Below are 22,449 nucleotides of genomic sequence, written 5' to 3'. Positions count from 1 at the left end.
GAAGGGTACGGCAGAGGGAAAGAGAGTCCTGGGATCCTCTAGGCATCCACAAGCCAACCCCCATCCAGCCTCAGAGCAGAAGCTGCCTGAGATCGGAGGCGATCCTCACACAGCGGGACTCCGAGGCATCTCCCCAGCACCAGAGAGCCCCTGCCAGAGTGAGGCATCATCTAGAGAAAGGAAGACCCCAGGAGATAAAACTATGGTCTCCAAATAATTGAGGAAACAGTCCAGGGACCCTAAAGAGGTTTAGACTCATTAAGGACAAGCCCTGCAACTGAGTAAAACCCAAGCCTAGCACATCACGCATGAACGGAGACCCCCAGAAACGGCTGGACAACAAAGTAATTTCTTAATTGGCACATGGCATGGCATTCCTCCCACATCACGGCCGCATCTTCCCAATCTCCTCTGCCAACCCCTCCTGGACCCCATTCTCTGCCCCTCCTCTCCTGTTCTCCCCGGTAACTTTATTCCCCACGTGACGGGGAACACCCGTGTGGACTAAGAGCCCCCGCATCTGAATGTCCAGCCCAGACCTCTGCCATGGCTACGGACGTCCAAACCCAAGTGCTTTGCTCACATTCCACACAGTCTACATATCAGCCAGAAGCAGCTTTCGAAACTCAATCACATCCCGCCACTGTTCCCTTTCAAACCCGTCAGTCAGTGTCCGGCTGTGAAGCCCCAGCGAGCGGCCCTCTGGCCCCTTCCTCCGCCAGCACACGCAGCCGCCGGCCAGCCCATCGCTGGTGGACACATCCCCCTTTCCTGCCCAGGCCCTGGCCCTTCCCACGACCTCCGGTTTCCCTGTGTCTTTCAGCGGACTGTCCCCTCTGGCTTTTAAGTCTCGATCCACAGGATCAGGAGAGGAGGAGGCTTTCTCCCAGGGGCGGCTTTCTATTTCACACCCGCTCTGTCTCCTGCAGAGCACTCGCACCATCACAGTCACTTACTTCTCTGTCTCCCCCAACTAACGTGAGCTCCCCAAGAACAGGGTCTTTCGGCTCTGTGTGCCCAGTTCAAGGAAGAAGTGGGGAGGCCACATTGTCAGCTCTTCAAAGGAAAGGGGTTCTCCTGACAGATAGTGAGTTCCCCGTCACTGGTGAGATGAACAGTGCAGGCAAACGGCAGAGGGGTCTGAGCTGGGTGGGACAGGGCGAAGGGATGGGCCCCGTGACCTCCCGGGGCCCTGCCAACGCTGGGCAGCTGTGTGCCAATGACTGCCCACTAGGAGGCTTCCTCCCAGGCACCTTCTCTCACCGAAAATCAACACCCGCCACCTCAGGCCGCATCCCGGCCAATTCCTGCTCCTCAAATAGTACAAGGGGTGCTTTCTGGATTCTGGTGAAATCCTAGGCATGCAATCTGAATTTTTTAAAAAGCAAACTCTTTGAGAACATTCCAATTTAGCTCCTGGCTGCTAGCACCTGAGGAGAAACGGGGAGGGTGGGAACGTCAGCATGATGACGCCACATCCCACCCCTGGGCCTCCGCTGCCGGCTCCGGCAGCCCACAAGGGCCTGTAAAATTACTTGGACAGAGGCTGTGGGTTGGCTCAGGGAGCCACAAAGATGTTAAATTGCCAAACGTGGACCCATAAATGCAGAGGGCTTCTGTGTTTGCTAAACTCTGACCAAAAGCTGAGCCACAGACAAGGAAATGGTCTGATGCCCTTGCCGAAGGACAAGGCCACTAGCGGGGTGAGCGAGAGGACTCCGGGGCTGTGGACACGGACCAGAGGAGACCACTGCGCGCTGGAGGGGGAGCTCCGACACTGGCGAGATCTGTTTTCCTAATTTTCCATCCAAAGCACTGAAAGACTGCTGCCCACAACTGCTGAGCGCCAGGAGCTTGTCACTGTCACTGAGAAAGGAAGGAGACACGGGGGCCCATTCTCCTGGCTTCTGATCCTGGCCCAGCTCACACTCTGGGGCAGAGCAGAGCTGCCTGGGGTCACTGGGAAAAGAGGTGCATGAGTGTGGCTGCCTTTGTACACAAGAGGTGGCAAGGGACAGAAACCCCCTGGAGGAAGGCCCAATTCTTTCCGGCATATTTTGTGTTGAGCCCAGGCCTCCTCTTTAAAAAGGAAAATGCTTCAAGAATGAATACACTTTATGTGCCCTATAACGCGGTATGAAAAAGTTTGTTAACTCTCTTCTAAGGCAAGAGGTTCCTTGGAAAGTGGGGACAGAGTAGGAGAGCACTCGTGCATACCTGGGACTTAAAATCTGGATAATTCTGAGATTTCGAAACAAAAAGCATTGCTAGACAAATGTGTCACTAACCTCTGGCCAGTAAATTTTAAACTCACCTGTGGATCCCAGGAAGATGGGAACCTTCAGGACTTGGGGGGGAAGCTTGGTGCACCCCCATCCCAGGCCCCAGGCACAGCTGCTCAGGTCTTATCAGTTTGAAAACCAGGACTCCAGGGACTGGCCTCATCTGTCTCTAGATGGCGGCCCACCGTGCACACACTACCAAACAGGCCGGCCCGCCAAGCCCTGTGCGTCACTTCTTCATCAAGGCAGAGAGAACCTGTTTGTTATTCAATGCTAATTTCCTAACATAAAATATTGTCCTCAGTTATTTTCTGATCATGAAATGAAAGGTCTAGAAATGAGTAAGGCAGCAGAGGGAAGGAAAACCACAAAGCTGACAAGAATCCGTGACCTGCACTAATCACAGAACTGGACTGAAACGGCACAGGGAGTTTAACACTGACTGGCCTTGCCCGGAATGAGGGAACTAATGCTTTTGTTTCATGATTCCACTTTGTATGATTTCTGACACATTCTGCCTTATAAATGTTCTGGACTGTTATTCTAAGTTGGAATAAAACAGACATCGATAGAACACATACACGACAAAGCAGGTCACGTGAAATCAGAAATGGATCCATATGCACCCAACTCCTGACTTGGGTCTAAGGACCTAGGGGGCTGCCCCGATACCCTTCTCCTCGCTCTGTTCCTGCCTTTCTGCCTCTGTTCCTCAACCCCACCAGGCTCCTTCCCTCCCAGTGACCTTGCCCTTGATGGTCCCTCAGCCTGGAACTTCTCTGAGATAGATGTCCATATGCATATGGCCGGCTCCTGGTCATCCTCAAGGGGTCACTCCTCCAGGAGGCCCCCTCTCCACCCACTCCGCCTGACCACATTACCCTCTCTCATTCTCTCTGTAGTTCCTACCAGTGCCCACAATTACCCATGTTTGTTTACTGTTTCACCCAGGAAAACGTAAGTTCTTACTCTTGTATTCTCAGTGTCTACAATGGTACCTGTGCATGGTAGGCACGCAACAAGTAGTTCTGAATAAAAGAACAGAGGAAGGGGCTCCTGAGGAGGGAAGTTCATGATCAAGGACCTAAGAGAAGGCTGAAATTCCAGGGGGAATGGAGGGAAGATGGAAGGCGAGCTTTCATGGGAAACAGGAACAGGTCAAGTTTCTATAGGCCTTGCCACTGACTGTCACCGGGAATTTAGGGCCAATAAGGGGCCTCTGACTGGTTTTAATTCGAGAATACTAAGATTAGGTTTGGTTTTTTAATATCACCCTGGATTCAATATGAAAGTTGAGTGACAAGGGAGCAAGAAAGGTTAGGAGTTCAGAGGCTGCGACAGCAACTCTGACAGGTGAGGGGGCCACACACATGGGAGGTGAGTGGCCATGGCTCCTATGATGACAGAACAGGGACAGGAGGTACGTCAAGGCGGACTCTGTGCTCCGCTTGCTGGCGGTGGGGCAGCATCCACCCAAATACTAGACACTGTCAAAGGGTAGATGGGGTGGAGGACGGTGGACACTGCCTGGAGGGGCTGCCGCTGAGACCTCCTGTGGAGCTGCCTAGTAGGTAGCTGGATATGAGGGTCTGGGGTTCAGGAGACAGGTCTGGACTTGAGGAAACAAAGGTTCAAAAGACACCATAAATAAGACTGCGTTAGTGACCAGGGAGGTGAGAGAGAGGGAAGTGGAAGGATTCTGCGTTCCTGATATGGGTCCTGTGGAAAGGGGGTGCTCCTCACGAAGCCCCAGAGGTAGTAGAGACGGACGTTTGAAGAATCCCACATCTGCTCTGAAACTGCCTGGGCACAGCAGAGCCTCTGTGCAAAAGGCTGATGGCTATGGAGAGGGGCAGGCAAAGCCAGGGAGGGAAGTGCTCCCAGCCGGCTGACTGGGAGGTGCTGGCTAGTAAATGTGTTTGAACTGAGAAGTCATGCCTCTCCCAAGGCCAAGTGACTACATTCTCAGCCTCCCTTATCGCTAGGTGTGGCTGCGTGACTAAGTTCCAATAAAGAGAGAAACAAGTATGTGAACTATGTGGGGATGTTTCAGTAAAAGGGAAGGGGACACATCCTCCTCCTCCTCCTTCCTCCACCCTAGTGCGTGAAGCATGGATGAAATGGCTGGAGCACTAGCAGCCTGTAGGTCCATGAGGATGAGGGCCAAATCCAGAAGGTGGCAAGAAATAAGCAAGAAGGTGCCCGACAACTCCAAGTAACTGCCATACCTCTTCTTGGGATTGCCTACATTCAGACTTTTTTTTTTTTTTTAAAGAGAGAGAAATAGGCTATCTCAGTTAAGCCACCCTTTGAACCCGTTCTGTTGTATGCTGTGGATCCTATCCTGAAGGGAACACGAGCTGGCTGGTTAATTGCTTTCCCCTGGCTTTAGGTCGTGTCCTTGCCTTGATAGGGAATATCCTCCTCTTTGCCCGTATTTATTTAAATCCTGCCCATGCTTTGGAGGATGGATCAAGTTCCACCTCCCACAGGAGACTTCCCTTCCACTTCCTCCCTGAACCCTGGCACTGCCTGCCAACCCCTACTCCTTGGGCATCTGGCCTAAGCTGCCTTCACAGTGGTTCATCCCTCCACCCTGACCTCCTGACTCCTCGAAGGGGCTCGGGACCATCAAGGGCATAGACCTTGGATTCCCTGGACCCAAGAGGCATTCACTCACTGCAAGGTCACCATGAATAGTCCCCCAATAAGCCTCTCTCACCTCTACCTGCAGCCAGGGGCAGGAGGGGTCAGAAAGTATGTCAATAAATTCTAAAAGTGGAAAGACAGGCAGGAGTGAGGGCAGTTTGTAAGATATCTAAAACTACTTCTAATATGCAGAGGTAACTTGGGGGAAAGATCTGATATGCCTCCTTCAAACTATATAACACAGATGTTTGACCGCCATACAGCTTACCCACCAAGAGGCATGATTCATATAAAAAACAAAATGAATGGCAACCCCGAGAGGGTAGTGCTGTAGCCCCACACACATAAAAATGAGCCCCTTCAGAAAAAAAAAAAAGTCGTGTTAACCAATGTATTTCATAGACCACACGCACAACATATTCTGCGTAAATTGTTATCAGTAACAAATTACTTTTGATTTGAGTAAAATCAAAATTATGTTCCAAACATTCTAAGAGCAAGTTCAGACCCAACTGATATAGTTCATTTGTGAAAACAGTCTAATTTTTTAAAATTATATACTTTATCGCCTTATTGTCTGCCACAGAAATTGTTAAAATCAATCGAAAAAGCAGCAAAGGCCCAGAAAATTCAGCCCCGTCAGAGCTGGATTTGTCACACAAGCTGACCAGTCAGGGAGATGTCACCAGAGACAATGACTGGGGAAGCTGAGATGGAAACTCCCAATGCAGTGGATCAGCCCAGGTCCGAATAACAGGGCCTGTTTAAGGGCGTGTCCAGATTTCCTCCAAATGCCCGAGTGAGAGGTGAGAATGCGGAGAAGCCACGCTCCCGGACTACACAGAAACCCCAAAGTCAGCATAAATAAACACGCACAGACCCCAGGGGTCATACATAAACCCCGCAGGGTGCGCTTGGCACCGAAGGGCCCGTTCAGAGAGAAGTTTTCTGGTTGAAATGACAGTGCCTCTCTGAGACCGGCATCTAGCATGGAACAACAGCCATTTAAAATTGCAGCCGATGCCAAGTGCAAGGGCAATAACAGGCCACGAAGCTAACATCGCTATCCTTCCTGCAGACGGTGTGAGCAGTTTACATAGCAGCTCCTCCACCACCTCACTTCTGTTGAAACCCAGCTGGTTTCACCATGCCTGCCCAAACTGCCTCCTTCCGGGCCTCAGAGTGCAGAATTCCATGCCAACCCCGCATGGCCAGATGCCACTTGGGACGGGTGCTTGGGGACACCGCCTGGCCCCAGGGAAAGCCTGCCTTCTGGACTGAGTCACCGCTGTGACCACCAGGTGTCAGTGGCGAGCGAGGAGACTCCCATCCTGAGTTCTCAGGGCACTTCAGCTGACCCTGGAGCGGGTGACACATGGCCCTGGGGACAAGCAGCTCTATCTCAGATTCTCAGGCACGTAGGAGTACTTCATTTACTTGCAACTCACCATGCAACCTCACTGCTCAACTTCTAGGATGGTTTTAATTCAATATCCTTCAGACACTGAGACAGAAGGTTAAGGACTGACTGCCCGCTTCAGCAAGGGCTGGGGCCTTGCTTTTCTTCCCCCAGGAAAGTGGAGAACAAAGCAGGGTTTCTACCCCTTGCCAGCTCTCCCCATAGAAACCACCAAGTGACTATTCTAGCAGTTTCTCTGTATACTGAGGCTCCAGATGTTTAGTTTGTGATGCTTCGGCGGCAGCTTAGCTGCTATTGGGTGTGGAGCATAGGAGGCTAAACCCGGCAAAGAAACTGGCTACTTCACCGCCGGCTCTGATGAGCTGAATCTAAACTGGTTTCTTCCATCGGGTATAACGTCTTCAACAGAAATACTGGCTTTGTGAGTCACTGCAGCCACAATGAAACCTGCATACTATTGGTCCTTTAAACCCAGGGTGTCAGCAAAGCAGGGTCATACCTATATCTACTTCCCTCTGTCGGTGATGACACTTCCTGTGGAACACAAGGGTATGCTGAGCCAGGCTCACTGTATCCTCAACAGCAAGCTCCTCCCAGGGTCCACGTAGCCACTAAACATCGCCCAGACACCAAAAAGAACGCATCTATTCCCCCTCGGCCTTTCCACATCCAGACACATGCCCCTGCTGAGCACTGCCCCCTCCGAGGACTTGAGAAATCTGGCAGGTTCTTCCTCTGCCATTATCCCCTTAACTTGAATCTCGGTGAGCCTGATTCCCAGTATCTCACAAGCCAGGATGCTGAGAACAGAGGAGAAACACAAACTCCCAGCTGAAGGACCCTTCCGAGTTCAGCTGAGGCTTTTGCAAACAGCTTCAAGACCCCATCTTGCACAAAGAAACACTCAAATGTTTATATACTAAAGGGCCTCACTGAGTCCCAAAACTTGGAAAGACAGTTTTGTAACTGGGGGACCAGAGCTGGCCCTACTATCCTTGAGACGATCTTTATTCACAAGAAGCATTACACTTAATGATGAGGGGGAGCTCAAGGGCATTCTGTGGGTGCGGAGCATGTACAATGATAGCCAGGACAGTAGCTTAGCCAGGGAAGCGACTGCCCCTCTCCTTTTGTCTTAATTCATGGCCCCCTGTCACATTCCACCCAACCCCCGCAACAACTTTTGAGCCTGTGTCTCCCCAAAACAAGGGCTTCCAGGTCTGAACAAAGAAACGTGCTACAGACAAGCTTGCGGGAGCAAAATGCCATTCTTACCGTTTGCTGATGACGAGACACAGACGCGCATGTTGCCCGCGGTCATGCTACAGTTCTGCCAGAGGTCCACCATGTGTCCGTTGCCCATGAACCATTGCTAGAAAGAACCAGACATCCTAAATCAGGCGAGGCAGTGAGGAGTGACAGAAAGGGGAGGGAGAAGACCCTGGGAGAGCAAAGAGGTGCTTCATCAACCTGCCCCCGGGCCTGCCCTTGCCCTGCCCGGTGCTGCCCAGCCAGAGCCACTGTCATGCTGGTGAGGAGGGAGGTGCTGGTCTGGCTCAGACACTGTCAGGGGGAAGGCCAGGGTTGGCCAGTGAAAAGCACTTTGTAAATGGGAAAGCAGCACACACAGAAGTCATGATGTGCAGAGCTGTGTACTGTGGTAGAAGGAGCCTGGGCTCAACCCGGGCCCACCTGCCTCCAGGCCTCCTCCCCACTTGGACCTTCTGCTGCTTCCTTATTCATAACTCCTCCCAATCTGACAAGACTATCAGGCACAATTAACATGTTTTAAAATGCTTATAACCAATAAACCCAAATGCTTATAAAATTCTCAAATCTGGAACATAATTATTTCTCAACCTTAGAAACAGACAAGATGATCCTGCCTGGGACCTGCCTTATATGAAGAAGTGAGAGCCACAGCACCTCACTGCCCGGGTCTGTGTTCACGTTCCCAGCCAGGAAATGAGTTTAGAATCTCATCTACTTGCTGCTCAGCGGTTTTGTAACTCAAGTTGCCCTGATGGCCTGTTCAGACAGGGGCACTTTTCCTAAGAAGGTGCTATGTTCACGTCATAAAGCAGACCTGGGACTGTGAACTCTCTTTTAAAAAAGCCAATTTTAACTTCCCAATTTTAAGTCCTAACGGGTGTTTTGCGAACGAAGCTGCCCATCTGACCTATGACATTTGGGCAAAAAGCAAACCTTCATAACTATTCCACTTTCTCAACAAACCTGCATCAGGAAAAAAAGCTAAACAACTTTACCAAGTAAAAGTCTGGGGATCTGGATCTGCCCTGAGAGAGGCCTGGCAGCTAACCTAGTCCAGTGATTATTTCCTTCCTACCCCTTCATCTGCTCTGGTTTTCTCAAAACAACCCAAAAGGCGCAGATTGCCAGAAACTGCAAAACGCTCGGGCACTTCTGGGACTTTTTGTTGCAAATAATCAAGCAGTCCTGAACTAGGGTGGCCGGGAGGGGGAGCACAGGTGGAATCCTGGCCTCAGGTGGCCCTAGCTTTGGGTGAGGACTGGATGCCCGCAGCCCCTGCCGCTGGCCCGCCCGCCGGGCACTCACGCTGACGATCGTGGAGACGAACAGCAGCACCAGCACTGCGACGTGGAGGACAATGATACCCAGCAGCAGGAGGAGCATTTTGGCGGCAAGTTGTGATCAGCGGAGTGTCTGCCTGCGGGAGAGAGCACAAGCTGGACGTGAGGCCAAGCGGACTGGCCCCAGCGAGCTCCTGCGAGGGCGGGAGGGGTGCGAGGGAGGTTCCTGGCCGCGGAATGCCGGGCCTGGCGCTGCGCCCGCGCCGCCTCCCGGACGGGGGCCCTGCACGCCCGGCGGCCGCCGAGAGGGGGCAGCAGCGGACCGTAGGATGTCCGCCCAACCTCAGCAGGGAGGGGGATCCCCTTACCCCAGAACATCTTCTGCTTTTGGAAAAAACATGTGCTAAGTCAGTCCAGGAGGAGAGGTTTTTCCAAAATGACGAGCAGAGGCCAGAGCCCGCCTCCACCCACCACCCCGGCGCCTCCCGGAGTAGCCCGACTTGGGGAAGGGGTCAGAAAGTGCAGAGCAACGCTCCCTTGTGGAGTGAAGGTGGGGGCGAGGGGCTAGGCGCCCAGATTTCCGAGAGAGGCCGGGGGGCAGCAGGGGCAGGCTGGGCGGGAGAGCGCCTGGCAGGGAGTCGGTTTCCCAGATCCCGGCGCGCTCCGCATTCCGTTGGTCTCCAAGTTTCCACTCAGTTCTGCCAGCGCCCGGAGCCGTCCTGGCCCCAGCTCAGCAGCCGGAGACACTAGCGGTTCGGGGAGAGGCGCAGGGCGGCGAGGGGAGGGAAGAAAGGCGGAGCGAGCCCCGGACCCGGCGCTTCCCGCCGGCCGCGCGCCCCCTCACACCCCGCAGTCCCTGGGCGGGGCCTCCCACCCGGCGGGCGCCCCGCAGGCCCGCCCTGCAGCCCCTCGGGGCCCTAAGCGCGCGGAGTCGGGACTCCCGCAGACCTGGGACTGTGAAACCTTTTCTGAAAAAGCCAATGTTAGTTAACTTCCCAATTCTAAATCCTGAAGGGTGCTTTGTGAACTAAGCCGCCCATCTAATGGAGCGGAGCAAATGTCGGTGGGAAGCAGAGGCCGAGGGGAAAGGGTCGAGTCCCAGGAGAACGGCAGCGGCCATGGCGCGGTGCGGTCCTCGCCCCTCATCTTAGGGACCTTGGGGAACTGGAGACGGGGTGACCTGTTAGAGGATGGATAAAGTTGGGAGACCCGTTGAGTCTTTGGGGACCATTTCAGGACGGACTCATGGGCCAGGGAGATGTTTCATAACTCGGTTTTAAAGCACCCAATCCCAGGCCCCTTCGTTACCCTCCATAAGCAACACCCTGAACGAAATCCAGGGTTGTACAGGGAGAAATCAGCAATTTTCTGAGGTCTCCCAGAAGGCTTAAATAAATCCAGTGGCTCCTAGGGCCGGGAGGGGCAAGAGGAGGAGGATCGGCATACAGCTAGAAAGCGGGGAACCACAGCACCCCGGGATGACCACCGCAGGCACTGCCTTGCCAAGGAGTCCCGAGTAGGCTCTTTTCCAGGCAGGCGAAAACTGCTCCGCCCCTGCCCCATATCCCGACCCCAACACCCGCGCCCCTTAGGTTTACAGATCAGCCGCACCCCACTCTGTACCCTTAAAAACCCCGTAGGAACCGCAAGGGACAGATCCTGGTCTGCCTGCCCACGCCCGATACGGGAAGCTCAGGGACCCGGCCAGCCGAAGCCTGCGCGGGCTCCGCGCTCTCTGGCACCATCGACGGAAGATGCCCACGTTTCTCCTCCGTCTCCTCCACTTTCCCGACCGAAGCACTTACAGCCCAAAGGGATAGCGGTCCCGGATCCTCAGAGCGGCCTCGGGCCCGGACTCGCTGAGTTCTCCTCCGGCTGCAGGCGTCCCCAAAGACAGCTGCGCTGCGGGGCTTCGCGCGCCGAGCAGGGGCGGGCGGGAGGCTCCCGGCCTTCCCTTTAACGGGAACAACGCCCTGTCTGCGTCGCCGCAGTGGGGTGTGTCCCTGGGTCAGCGTGTGCGGGAGGGCGGGACTCGGGGAGGAGAAAGGGCAGAAAGTGGCGGGTGGGGGCAAGAGACAGTTACTCGCCTTCAGGGCGCCTCGGGAGAAAGTCAATCACTGCAAAACCGCTGCGACTTTTACGGGAAACTCGGAGACCGCGGAGCTCTCTCCCCTCCGCTTCCCCTCACGCCGCCGAGTTCATGGAAACCGAGCGCTGACCAATAACGTGGCCCCTCCACCCCCTCAGCCCACGTGGGAAAAGCCAGCCGCAGTTCGCCCCGCGGGTGCCCAGCGCTGGGCTTCGGGGGCTCGCTCCCGCAGGCTGAGTTCACGTAGGGACCGAGGCTGGATGACTCTCAGGGACGTGGGGAGGGCGGGAGGGAGGGCGGCTGACACTTCAGCGTTGGGAGATGCCCCAATCCTCCCCGTTCCTGGCGCACCCGGCCTGCTCTGTGGTCTTAGCAGGCACCTCTGCACCGCGCTCCCCAGCTGTCCGTGTCTGCACACAGGTCGCGCTAGGATTGGAGTGGACCGAGCTAGCGGGCCCCGCTTGGATGAGAGGGGCTGAGGGAGAGTCCTGGCAACTATGAGACAGCCTGTCCCGGGGTCCAGCCCTCCCTAGCCTGGGCAAACCAGAACACAACCGGGTATGCTCCAAGCGAAGTTTGCCTGGCTTGGCTCCCAGGCTCGGCTGGCGTCCCTGCCACGAGGTGGGGAGTTGGCCATTTGAGGTGGGGGAAGAGCAGCCAGGGAAATCAGCTGATTCATAGCTGCCTGAACTTGGTCCGCCTCGCGTCACAGGGAGAGACTAGCCCTTCCGGGCGGGCGTGGCAAAGATGCGCTCAAATAGACACTCCTGCAGGCCAGCCTTGGTGTATGAAGAGAGAGCCAGTGTGGATGTTAAGCCTCTTTGCCTAAGAATGCAGTACACACACACACACACACACACACACACACACACACACCTGCTAGTGAACTGTCATAAAATCTCATCACTTTAAATGATTTAAATCATTCCACATTATTTTACTATTTGAAAGTAGCTGTTTATTGTAGCTAAGCGTATATGCATTCTAATATTTAAGTGAAAATAAGTTATTTGAAAAATTCTTCAATGATCTTTTTAAAATTGTTATATTATTAGATTAAAAAAAAGAATCATAGTAAAAATTGTACCCAATGTCCTTCACATAGCAGGCACTTTAGCAGGACTTTCCACAAGGTCTGTGAGAGGTGGTATGGTCCAATGGTTAGGCACTGTGGCTCTGGGCTCAGCCACACCTGATTACCCTGCTTTCTCAGGGTGCATGAATTTGGGGAGTTAACTGAAGTGCACTGAGCATCTGTTTGCTCTCTGCAAACAGGGCTAATAATGCCTATCTTAAAACATCTGAAGCAGCGAGCATAGTAACTAAAACATAAGGGCCCAGTGCCCAGCACATTGTCACCATTCTTATTATGACATCACATGTAACCCTCACAAAAGTTCAGGGGCAAGCCTGACTGCCCTGAACTAAAATAGCTCTTAACTCCCATCCGCTGAAAACGCATATGCAAGGAGAATGACTAACTAAAGAAAAAGAAGTGTTTTTTTCTGCCCGGGGCATTTTACAGTCAGGCTTGCCATAGGAGTCATTGCTTTGCTTTATGCCACTTAGACTTTTATTTACATGTAATTTATTATTTAACCAACATTTATGTGACCACTATGTACCCAGTAAAAGTCTAAGCACTTTACAAATATTAGTGTATTTAACTCAGGATTTTTTTTCTCTTTCCTTTTCCCCACAAGCAAACTGTTAAATGAAATATGCATCTAGAAAATGTAGACATTGTAAGGCACAGCTGAGACCTTCCTTTCTTTTGAACCCAATATTTGAATAAGTGCCAGGTCACAGCCAAGCTGTGGGCTGCGGAACTTGAACCCAGCCCCCCTCAAGGCCTCTCCTGTCTTCTGCCTACTGGGCTCCCAGTGGTGGAGGAGGCTCAGTGCAGGGTGAGTGAGCTCCGCCACACCCAGGCCGGGCCTGGGCTCAGCGACAGGTAGAAGCTTCTCTCCAACCTGCTTACCAACGCCAGATCACCTGCCAGTGGCTCCAGCCGTGGGCAAACTACGGCCCGCGGGCCGGATTCGGCCCGTTTGAAATGAATAAAACTAAAAAAAAAAGAAAAGACCGTACCCTTTTATGTAATGATGTTTACTTTGAATTTATACTAGTTCACACAAACACTCCATCCATGCTTTTGTTCTGGCCCTCCGGTCCAGTTTAAGAACCCATTGTGGCCCTCGAGTCAAAAAGTTTGCCCACCCCTGGTCTAGGCAGAGCTGGTTCCCATCAGGAAAGACCACCTGGACCACCCTGCTCCCTTCAAACCAGATGTACTGGGCTTTCTACTAGTAGATGCCCCAGGAGGGTCGTTCTCACCACCCCAGCCAGAGTGCATGTCCAGCTCTTAACCTAGGATTAAAATATTCTCTGACTCCCCAGTCAATTCCAACACACACGCAGTCCCACTGCAATCCTTTCCATTTGCGTTCTGCAGGGACTGGGGGATTGGGCAACAAACACTCTGTCAAGCAGAATAAGTACACGCCACCCAGAGGCACAGTTTGCAACAAAACTCACCGGGACAAACAGTGTAACCCCTTCTTCCACACGGCTTTCTTTGCAGTCAAATGCAAAGGGTGCAGAGGCAAGGCCCTCCCGCAGGGCAGGAGAGAGGCCTGCAGCTGGCAGACCAAGCCCGCTGCTTCTGACCAGGCTCCCAAGATGCTCCCTGGTGGTGTTCCCTGTCACTGAGAGCCGAGCCAGGCGTCCTTCCAGTTATTCAGGGGCTGGTCCAATGCTGGGATATGTCATGGTGGCCTGAGAGCATCTCAGCCTCTACTATTTAAAGAGACAGTGCCCAGCTTTGTGCGCTTTGCAGAACACGGTGATCCCAAGAGGCCCGGCAGGGCGTGCAGAACCTGAAATCAACAAGATGAGCTCTTTGTACGCCTGTAACCTGGGATGCCAAGGCTATTCTCACCGGAAGTGCCGTCTTGTGTAATAGCGAAAAGGTCTCCTGGGTTTTCAGTGCCCACCCCCACCTCCCAGTGAATCCTGCAAAGATGAAATGTACTGTGTGAAGGGTCTATGTCCATAGTGTTATATGTGTGCAAACAGATTTCATTTCTAACCAACGATATCATTTTAAGGAGCTGAGACATTGCACAGATCACCTCTCATAGCATCACCCCAGGGAAACAAATGTCTCAGTGTCATTCATTATAAAGTGTTGACCTTCAAGAAATAATTGAAGAAAAAAACAACAACCCTCTATTGTAAACATTCTAAGCTGTCGGGCAGGAGAGGCCAGAAGAGCGATCAGAAAGCTATAAAGAGGTGCACAACGGAAGACATGGTGTTCTTCAGGCTCTCTGTGACTTATCCACCTTTGAGCTCTCAAAAGGGCCCTCCATCTCTTGCAAGGTCTCCTCATTGGAAACTCCGGGACAAGGGGAGTTGGTTTTATTGAATGAGTTTCCTGAAATTCTGGCAATCTCCCCACTTTTTTTTTTTAAGGATATGTTTTATTGTTGTTGTTTTTGTTTGTTTAGAGAGAGGAAGGGGAAGAGAGAGAGGGACAGAGACAGAGTCAGAGAATATGACCCAAATGGGGGTCGAACTGCTGCCTAGTTATGTACCCTGACTGGGAATCAAACCCCACAACCCTTTGGTATATGGGATGATGTGTCAACCAATTGAACTGCCCGGCCAGGTTCCCCATCTCTTAAGTTAGGGACTCGGAGTCTGAATCACCCCACGGAGTTTGGGGAAGTCCTCTCAGCACAGATACTTTGTGTGTTGGACTGTGCAGTCGGTCGGGGTCGGGATGGGGGGGCGGGGGACAAGTTGCCCTCTCCCCTGTTCCGTTCCAAGCCTGCATTTCCAGTCCCAAGGAAATAAGGTAGCCTTTTCCTTTGGGCAACTCATCTTTGTTTTTCCCAGCAGTGGTTCCCAGGCCTGAACTCTCCTGGCTTCCCTCCAGCTGCCTTCTGCTGTGGAGCCCCATTGGAGGCAAGGCCCAGTGTGGGCTGCAGTGTTCTGCAAGTTAGAGTCCTGCCAGGCAGATCAGGGTGTGTGTGTGTGTGTGTGTGTGTGTGTGTGTGTGTGTGTGAGAGAGAGAGAGAGAGAGAGAGAGAGAGAGAGAGACCTCTCAATCCCTCCTGGGGGGACCTGTGAGCATGGTTTTCAGGCCTCCCAGACAGCCCCCTTCCTAGGGTGCCTTCCACAGCGAGACTCTGAAGGCTGCTGACCTTCAGGCTGGGATTAAGCCTGGAGACCTCTGAAAGGATCGCTCTGCTCAGAGCAAGAAGCACTTGCATTTTGCTTCTGAGGAGGTAGAGCCAGTCTGGTCAGCTCCTCACGCTTCCAGGCTCCAGGTTTCAGGACCTGCTCTCCTGGCCTTGGGTCTCCTCTGCTGCTCCATTTACTGCAGCAAAGCCCTGGAGAGCCTGCTGGCCTGGGCTGTGACCTGTGAGACATGCCCTGCGGCTGCAAGGCACCAGCTGGTTTCTGGTCACTGCGGCACTCCACGGCCCATCCACCTGGTCCGGCGCCCTGTCTTCACCCACGCAGGCCAGACTGCCTCCCCACAGTCAACCGAGGAAGAGCCTTCCTGGTCCTCCGGGGACCCACACCCAAGGTATCTGCGTTGAGCAATGTGTCTGTCCTCAGGGTCATGGAGAATATCCCACCAGGCCATTTGCCATAATAATGAATAGGCTATTTACCAAATCACACTTATCATTATTTCCCCATCTTCTAGATGGGGAAAGTGAGAATTAGGCAAACGTCTTGAAGAAAGCCAGACTGGCGAATCCCCACACCCAAGCTTTCCTCCCACACATGCTACTTCAGTTTGTTAGTGACAAATCACCCCAAAGTCAGTGCTGAAAATAATAACAACCATAGTGGCTCACAGCTACCTGGGACTTACCATGTGCCAGGCACCCTGCTGAGCCTCTTGCATGAATCCAATAATTTGATCCTTATAACAACCTCATGAAATACCCCACCACCCTGTTTTATACCAGGGGGAACTGAGGCACAGCATGACAGCAAGTGAGTTTCTCAAGACAAAGGAATGACAGATTGGAACCAGGCATCTGTGAAGTTTTGCAGCCTGCCATGCAGTCATAGAACATCCATACCCTTTTCATGCTGCTGCCATAGACACTGTACAGTCTAATTTCCTTTTTGCCAAAGATCCAGACACATTACACTTACTTATAGATTCAAGTTTCTTTTTCTGTTAATAAACCAAGAAAGTGTCCCAACTCCCCCACCACCAACTGCATCAGTCCTGTGAGTCCCGTGTACCCATCCTGCATTATCCCGCCTTATCCTGCCTCACGAGGCCTCTGAGCCCCTCACCTGCGCAGTGACAGTGCCCGTGGGTCCTGCACAGGGATGACAGTTTCATTTCCCAAGGTGCCTCTGTCCTTGGGGAGGGGAACCAAGCGGACTCCGGGAGTGGGGGGCGGCCCTTTCTGAATCATTTGCAGCTACTAAATCCCGTTTCACAGAGTGTCTTACTCAGCGGGGACTCCTTATGCCCATGTTCTGTGTGGAGGAACTGAGCGCTGTGACCTGCAGCCAGTTCTCTGGTTCCCAAACCTGTGAAAGTTCCAGACGCAGACACCCCACCCAGCACGCGGAGGGCGGCTCGGCTGGGCATCTGTCCAGGGATGCAGTTGTCTGTGGAGCGTCTGCGCACCGGCATGCGGGCAGCATCTGGGCGTGTTTACACTAGCAAAGCCTTTCCTGTTTCCTTGCAGCCGCAGCTGGTGTGGGTGTGCTTGGCGAAGCCCGGGAACCACTGGCCTGAGGGTCTTCAAAAGTCAGGTTATTGCCTCATCTAGTCTCATCTGGCGAATTCTGACCTTGGGTTAGAGTAGCTGATTATTAAAAGAGCAAGCAAACTGGAAAAGATGGCAAAGAGGAAGGAAGGGAGGGAGAGAGGGTGGAGAGAGGAGAGAGAAAAAAAGAAGAGAGGGAAGGGGAGGAGAAGGGGGGAAGGAAGGACCTGAAGGAGCCAGTTTACCTTCCAAGAGCAGGTCCCTCTATAAAGTCATGTTTGAAGTGATGTGACCTCCAAGTCCCTAGAAGGTGTCCTCAAGGAGCAATGCAGAAACAGGTGGAGAGCAGCGAAGACACCCAAACTCCAGTGGCACAGGCCGATCCCTAAATTACATGGATGTATACATTCTTTTGAGGATGAACTGCATCTTTGCTCCTTCACCTGTTGGGGAGAACCAGCGCAGAATGGTTATGTTGTGCGATTGGAACGATACGCAATACAAAGAATTCTTTGTTCCCAAATGCAGTGCTACTAGGGAAAGCCAGATTCCACAGATGCAAGCAGAGCGGGGGGGAGCGGTCCTTTCTCTGACATGTCATGAACGAGCAGAGAAAGGATTCAAGAACTATTGAAGCAAGAGAGCTTCTGAAACTCATTTGTACTTGGAATTGAAAATTCTGAAGCTCTTCTAAGACTCTCCCTCCTAAGGGACATTTTTCTACTCCAGCCAGGGATAAGCTCACTGAGGCAGGGAATGTGAGCTGTCTGGCCACACAGCAAGCGATGGATTTTCTGGGCTTCTCGGAGCAGGCCCAACAGTGCTGTTCAAGGCAGCCTGAGCTTCATGTCAGTGGTTGGACTCATTGTGGGAGGAGGACAGGAAAGGCAACTGTAAGCCAAGGAAATGCTTGATTCAGGCAGACAAGGCCACACCACGCTGCGAGACATTAATCTCCCGCAAAGAGGAGACCCACATGAATATTCTGAAAGGGAACCTGGGAGAATAATTCCCACAATGCACCATTGTACCCATGAGCCCTCAAGCATGCCTTTGACCTGGAGAAACAGCGGTTTAACTTAAAACTTGAGAGCAGATGTTTCTTCATCTCTGAATCCCTGAACCACTTACCAGTGTGACACCTCAGCTAATGCCAGGGAAGGTCGCCGACAAAGGCCAAATCCTTCTGAGAGCTTCAAGGCAACACTGGGCCAAGTGTCAAGTATTCTTACTCTTTGTTGTTAAAGACTAGGAAATACCCAATCTAGGAAACTCCAGTGGTAATCTCGGACCTCATGGCACAATCACCTTAGAATTTTGATTCAGAATTAAAATTGTAGAAATGTACCTTAAAATAGTCATGGGTGTGCAAAAATGTGGCTCTTGAGGTATTTATTGCAGCACTCTTTCTGATGAAGGAAAATATGAACATTCTAACTCTCAAACAATAGGAAAATGATTGGGTAAATATTGGTACAGTGGAAAGATGAGATGTTATGTAGATATTAAAAATAATAGGATGATTATTTAGTGAAATGGGGACCTACAATGTGGTTAATTGGGAAAATGTTTCAAATTACTATACCTGTAAACTGTTGGACACTTCCCAGGCACTGTGCTAAACCTCTCATTTGTTACCTACAACAACCCCGGGAGGAGTGGACTGCCATGACCCCCAGGACACCAAGAGGTGAATGTAGTGCCCAAGGGCAGACAGCTGGCAGGTGGTGTAGCCAAATGTAAACTTTGACACCTGAGGCCAAGACCCTGCATTCTTAACCACTAAACTCCATCAAATATAGAATCTTAGATGTACCCTGAGTTCCACAGTGATAAACATGAAAGCAAACCCTGAAATGCTGTACAGCTTGGAGGATGCAGTATAAAAGAATTCTTTGAACACTGTGTTTTCAAGTTCTAACTTAAAAGCGGAAAATAAATTCACACAGAAGTAAACATATCACGAGGATAATAGTGATTAATAACCCATGTCTTAGCCTCATGCCTTCATCATGACGAGTCTGCGGCTTTCTGGCTTAGGTGGAGGGAACAAGCATGGGGCCTGCCTCAGGGAGGGCTAGGGCATGGGGGGCGGGGGGTGAGGGCGGGCAGAGGAGGGAGCCACAAGCAGGCCCTGCTTCTTCTTCTGTGCCATCTCCAAATGGAGTCACACATCCAGGCACAGAGGTGTCATGCCAGGGTGGAGTTAAGTTGTGCATCCTACAATATTGCTGGTAAAATATAATAATTTATATGGACCATGAGTTTGGTAAGTTTATTTGTACTATTTAAATACCCCATAAGACTTAGGGTAGGGAGTGGCCTGGACCTTTACGGATCTTGAGGAACCCCGAATAAGCCAGTAGTTCATTGATTTAAGTTATATGACTTTGAACCTGAGAATCCCTACAACCCACACCAAGAGCGTGTCAGACATGGTTCAGATGAGTAAAAGTGCACTGAAAATTATGGTCCATTTGACCAAGGGGAAACACCCTACATGATTGTCAGTGGTCTATCACCTACCACATTATTCCCATAATCGATCTCTTTCTCTCTCTTTTGCACCTCATTCATCCATTACAATGCGCAACCATAATGAAATAAAAATACCTATAATATCTGAATTTCACTACTTTGCAAGCTTCTCAATGATTGGGAGACCTCAAGACTTTTTCGAATTTTCCTTCCCAGCAAGATAGTTTCAACAGCCTTCCCAGGAGTGGCCTACTTGCCATGGCCTCATGCCTCACTCTTGTATAACCACATCTGTAGGAGGGTCATGTTTATGAAACATTTCCTAAATTTATTGTACCCTGGAGCTTTTGTTCTCAGATTCTCTCTAAGACTTCATTTCCATGAAACTCCCGTGGAAACATGGGAGTTCCCCTTGGAAACATGGGAGTTCCCCATGACCTCTCCAGCTCTGACAGTCTGGCCTCTATTGATGAAGGCAAGTGGAGGAAATGGCAATGTTTCCCAGGCATGGAAGAGAAGCCATCCACAGAGGCCAAAGAGTCATCACTGTGATCCTAAGTAAGGAACTGGATAGGGGTGTGGTCTGAGGTCATCTACTTCATGTCCTTCCCAATGGCTACCCAGGCTCTCCCTTGTTAAATGTCCATTCCCCTTTTGGGAGGACCACCGTGATTCATATGAGGGGGTGGCCTCATCCTGGTCTTTGAAGACCATATAGTTATAGTGCTATATGAATGACCCACAGGTGGCCTCTGTGTATTAGTCCCTATGTTGTTTATTTCTTCACTGCAGGCTGAGATCCATTGTGTCCAAAGCCTACTGGCATCTAACTCAAAGTTTTACACATCTAATTATTTTAAAAATAGCCCAAACAAGATTTTTAGCCATTTATAATCTGTACGCTTTGCATCCCTCATCAAGCCTCACCTCACATCTGCTGGCCTTTGATGAAAGAGAGCCCATGATTATAAGACCCCCAGTTGTTCCAGTCTTTCAGAATTCTCTGACCCAGAGACTCCCATGCACCTGAGCAGCATCACCTAAACAGGTAGGCCCCTCTCAGGCCCCCTTCTTTCCCAGGAGTTCTCTTTCTCTCTTCCTTTCAGGATGGTAGGCCCTCTGCTCACCATAGCCAATGGACAGTCTCATTCTGTGTGGGAACTTGCCTCTCATGCAACCCTGTCCAAGTGTCTTGATAAAGCTTGTTTCCTGTTACTGCTTCTTATGGTCAAATTTTTTCCTAGATCACCCCAAGACCCTTTAACAAACCCATATAGAGAGGTAAGGCATAGAGGAACTTTGGAGCTAGGTACACAGAGATGTAGCAATACCACTGGGATTCATGCTGCAGAGAAGGACGGGCAATCCCCCAGAGAAGCAGAAGCATTCTGTAGCTATCATCACTGGCCATCCCAGCTTCCTCAGATAATCCAAATGAAGAGTTTCCTCCAGAGAACCCAGGGTGAAAGTCGTAGACATGAAGCACCAGTGGGCCCCCAACTTGAAAAGCACCTTCACACCATCAAGCTGAGGGAGAAGATCAGTTATGAGGCTGGATGATGGACTGCTCGGTTATGGAGCTAAGGAAAATAATAACCTGCACATTAACCTGTGCATAGACTTAATGGTAGTCCATCAGAGCCCAACACTCTGTGCATATGCCCCACTCAGGTGCCTGGTAGAGCCTTTTTTCATGCAACAATTCTAGCAGCTGGTCCCTAACCCTTACTCTATACACAGTGTTATGTGTGAATACTGCAGTAGAGCTAAAACTGGCTGTTAACAACTGCACACTGAAGCATCAGTTCCCAGTCTACACCAGTGGTTGCTTCTATAAAAGCCATACAGTTAGTTTTACTAAGGTCCCTGGACTTTGCTGGCTTCTTTCATGATGGCAGAGTAGGCAGGAGATGCCTAAGTGTTTTTTGTATCCCAGTCCATCCACAGTCAACATCAGACTCTGGGAGAAGGGTATTTTGAACATCTTAACCTCAACTAGGTGAAGAGAAGAAAAACCGAAGGCTCTTAAAACAGTATTTATTCAATAGCTATTTATTGACCAGCTACTGCAAGCCAAGAGCAAGCAAAGTCACTTGGCCTCTTCAATCTTTATTAAATGCAAAAATAGCCACAAAAGCTTCTTATTCCTATATGCATGCCTCTTTGCAACATAGCATTCATGTGCCCACATGAAAAGGTGAAGTCTATTCCTCCATTCCTTGATTCTGGAGCAGGCACAGTGACCTGCTTTGGCCAATGGGACATTAAGAGTATGACATAGGCAGAGACTTAAATGGTGCTTGCTCATTGAGGCTTGTCCTCTTCCTGCTGGATTCTGTTGCCCCATCATCTGAACAGGCCCAGGAAGGCCTGAGGGAGGCCTGCTGGATACTGACAGACCACCTGGAGAGCAATCCCAACCATCCCAGCCAATCCAGCGGAGGCACGAGACATGTGAACCACCCCTGGAGAGGACAGCTGGCCCTTCCTCAGACCAGAAGGGACACCAAACAAGGCCAAGCCAGCCCTCCGAATTTGGAAAAACAGTAACTTGTCTTTCTAAGCCACTATGTCCTGTGGTGATTCGTTACACAGCAAAAGGAACTGGTACACTAAGAATCCTAGAAGCCGGGCTTAGGTGCCAAGCACGCTATACTCAGAGGCAGGACTCTGCCAGGGGTAAAGGCAGTGTCCCTGCAGCAGCAGCCTGGCTCCAGGCGCTCCTGCTGCTCGGCAGCCTGGACGATGGGCTGGAGTCCTTGGCTCAGCAGCACCTTGGAGGAAGGAGAGTGGTGAGGTGAAAGAGACTGAGAAGATTCCTGAGGTTCTATGAGAATTGCTTCCAAGTGGAGACTTGTGGTTCTAGGGAGAAGCCTGCGGGTCTCCAGGAGTCCTGGGTACCCATGGAGTGTGAGGTGCAGCACAGAGCAGGGCTTCTCAAACTAATGGAGATGAAACGCCATCGTTCTTTCTTTTTCCCTCACTCTCCTTTCCCTTCCCCCGCTCCCTCCCTTCCCCCTCCCTCACTTCTTCTCTCCCTCCCTCCCCCTCCCCCCTCCTGCTCTCCCTCCCTCCCTCCCTTTCTTCCTTTTTGTCTTTCTTCCTAATCCATCAGTCAATTACAGGATCCCGCCAGACATGCGAGATGGACACACCCACTGATCCTGCACTAGGACGTCGTGAAACATAAAACTGCTAGAAAAGTTTGTAAGTTCTTGTTCTT

The 22,449-nt window shown here is 51.4% G+C and overlaps 1 protein-coding gene across 4 annotated transcripts in view; it reads right to left on the bottom strand.

Moving 5' to 3' along the window:
* Nucleotides 1-13,718, bottom strand: part of PMP22 (peripheral myelin protein 22) — a 30,114-nt gene extending 16,396 nt beyond the window's left edge. Inside the window, exons 1-3 of one of the 4 annotated variants that reach the window (XM_081109640.1) lie at nt 13,531-13,718; nt 8,929-9,040; nt 7,627-7,723 (exon numbers count right to left, since the gene is read on the bottom strand). In XM_081109640.1, the coding sequence (XP_080965766.1) occupies nt 7,627-7,723; nt 8,929-9,006 (175 nt within the window). In that variant the 5' untranslated portion in view covers nt 9,007-9,040; nt 13,531-13,718. Of the gene's footprint in view, nt 1-7,626; nt 7,724-8,928; nt 9,041-9,271; nt 9,746-10,708; nt 11,098-13,530 lie in introns of those variants that run through there. The other 3 variants (XM_081109641.1, XM_081109638.1, XM_081109639.1) reach the window with 3 other exon arrangements.
* Nucleotides 13,719-22,449: the final 8,731 nt, after the last annotated feature.

This window comes from Myotis nattereri, assembly GCF_964212035.1.
Source record: "Myotis nattereri genome assembly, chromosome: 16".
NCBI classification, from domain to species: domain Eukaryota; kingdom Metazoa; phylum Chordata; class Mammalia; order Chiroptera; family Vespertilionidae; genus Myotis; species Myotis nattereri.
This window is presented reverse-complemented; position numbering and strand designations above follow the sequence as displayed.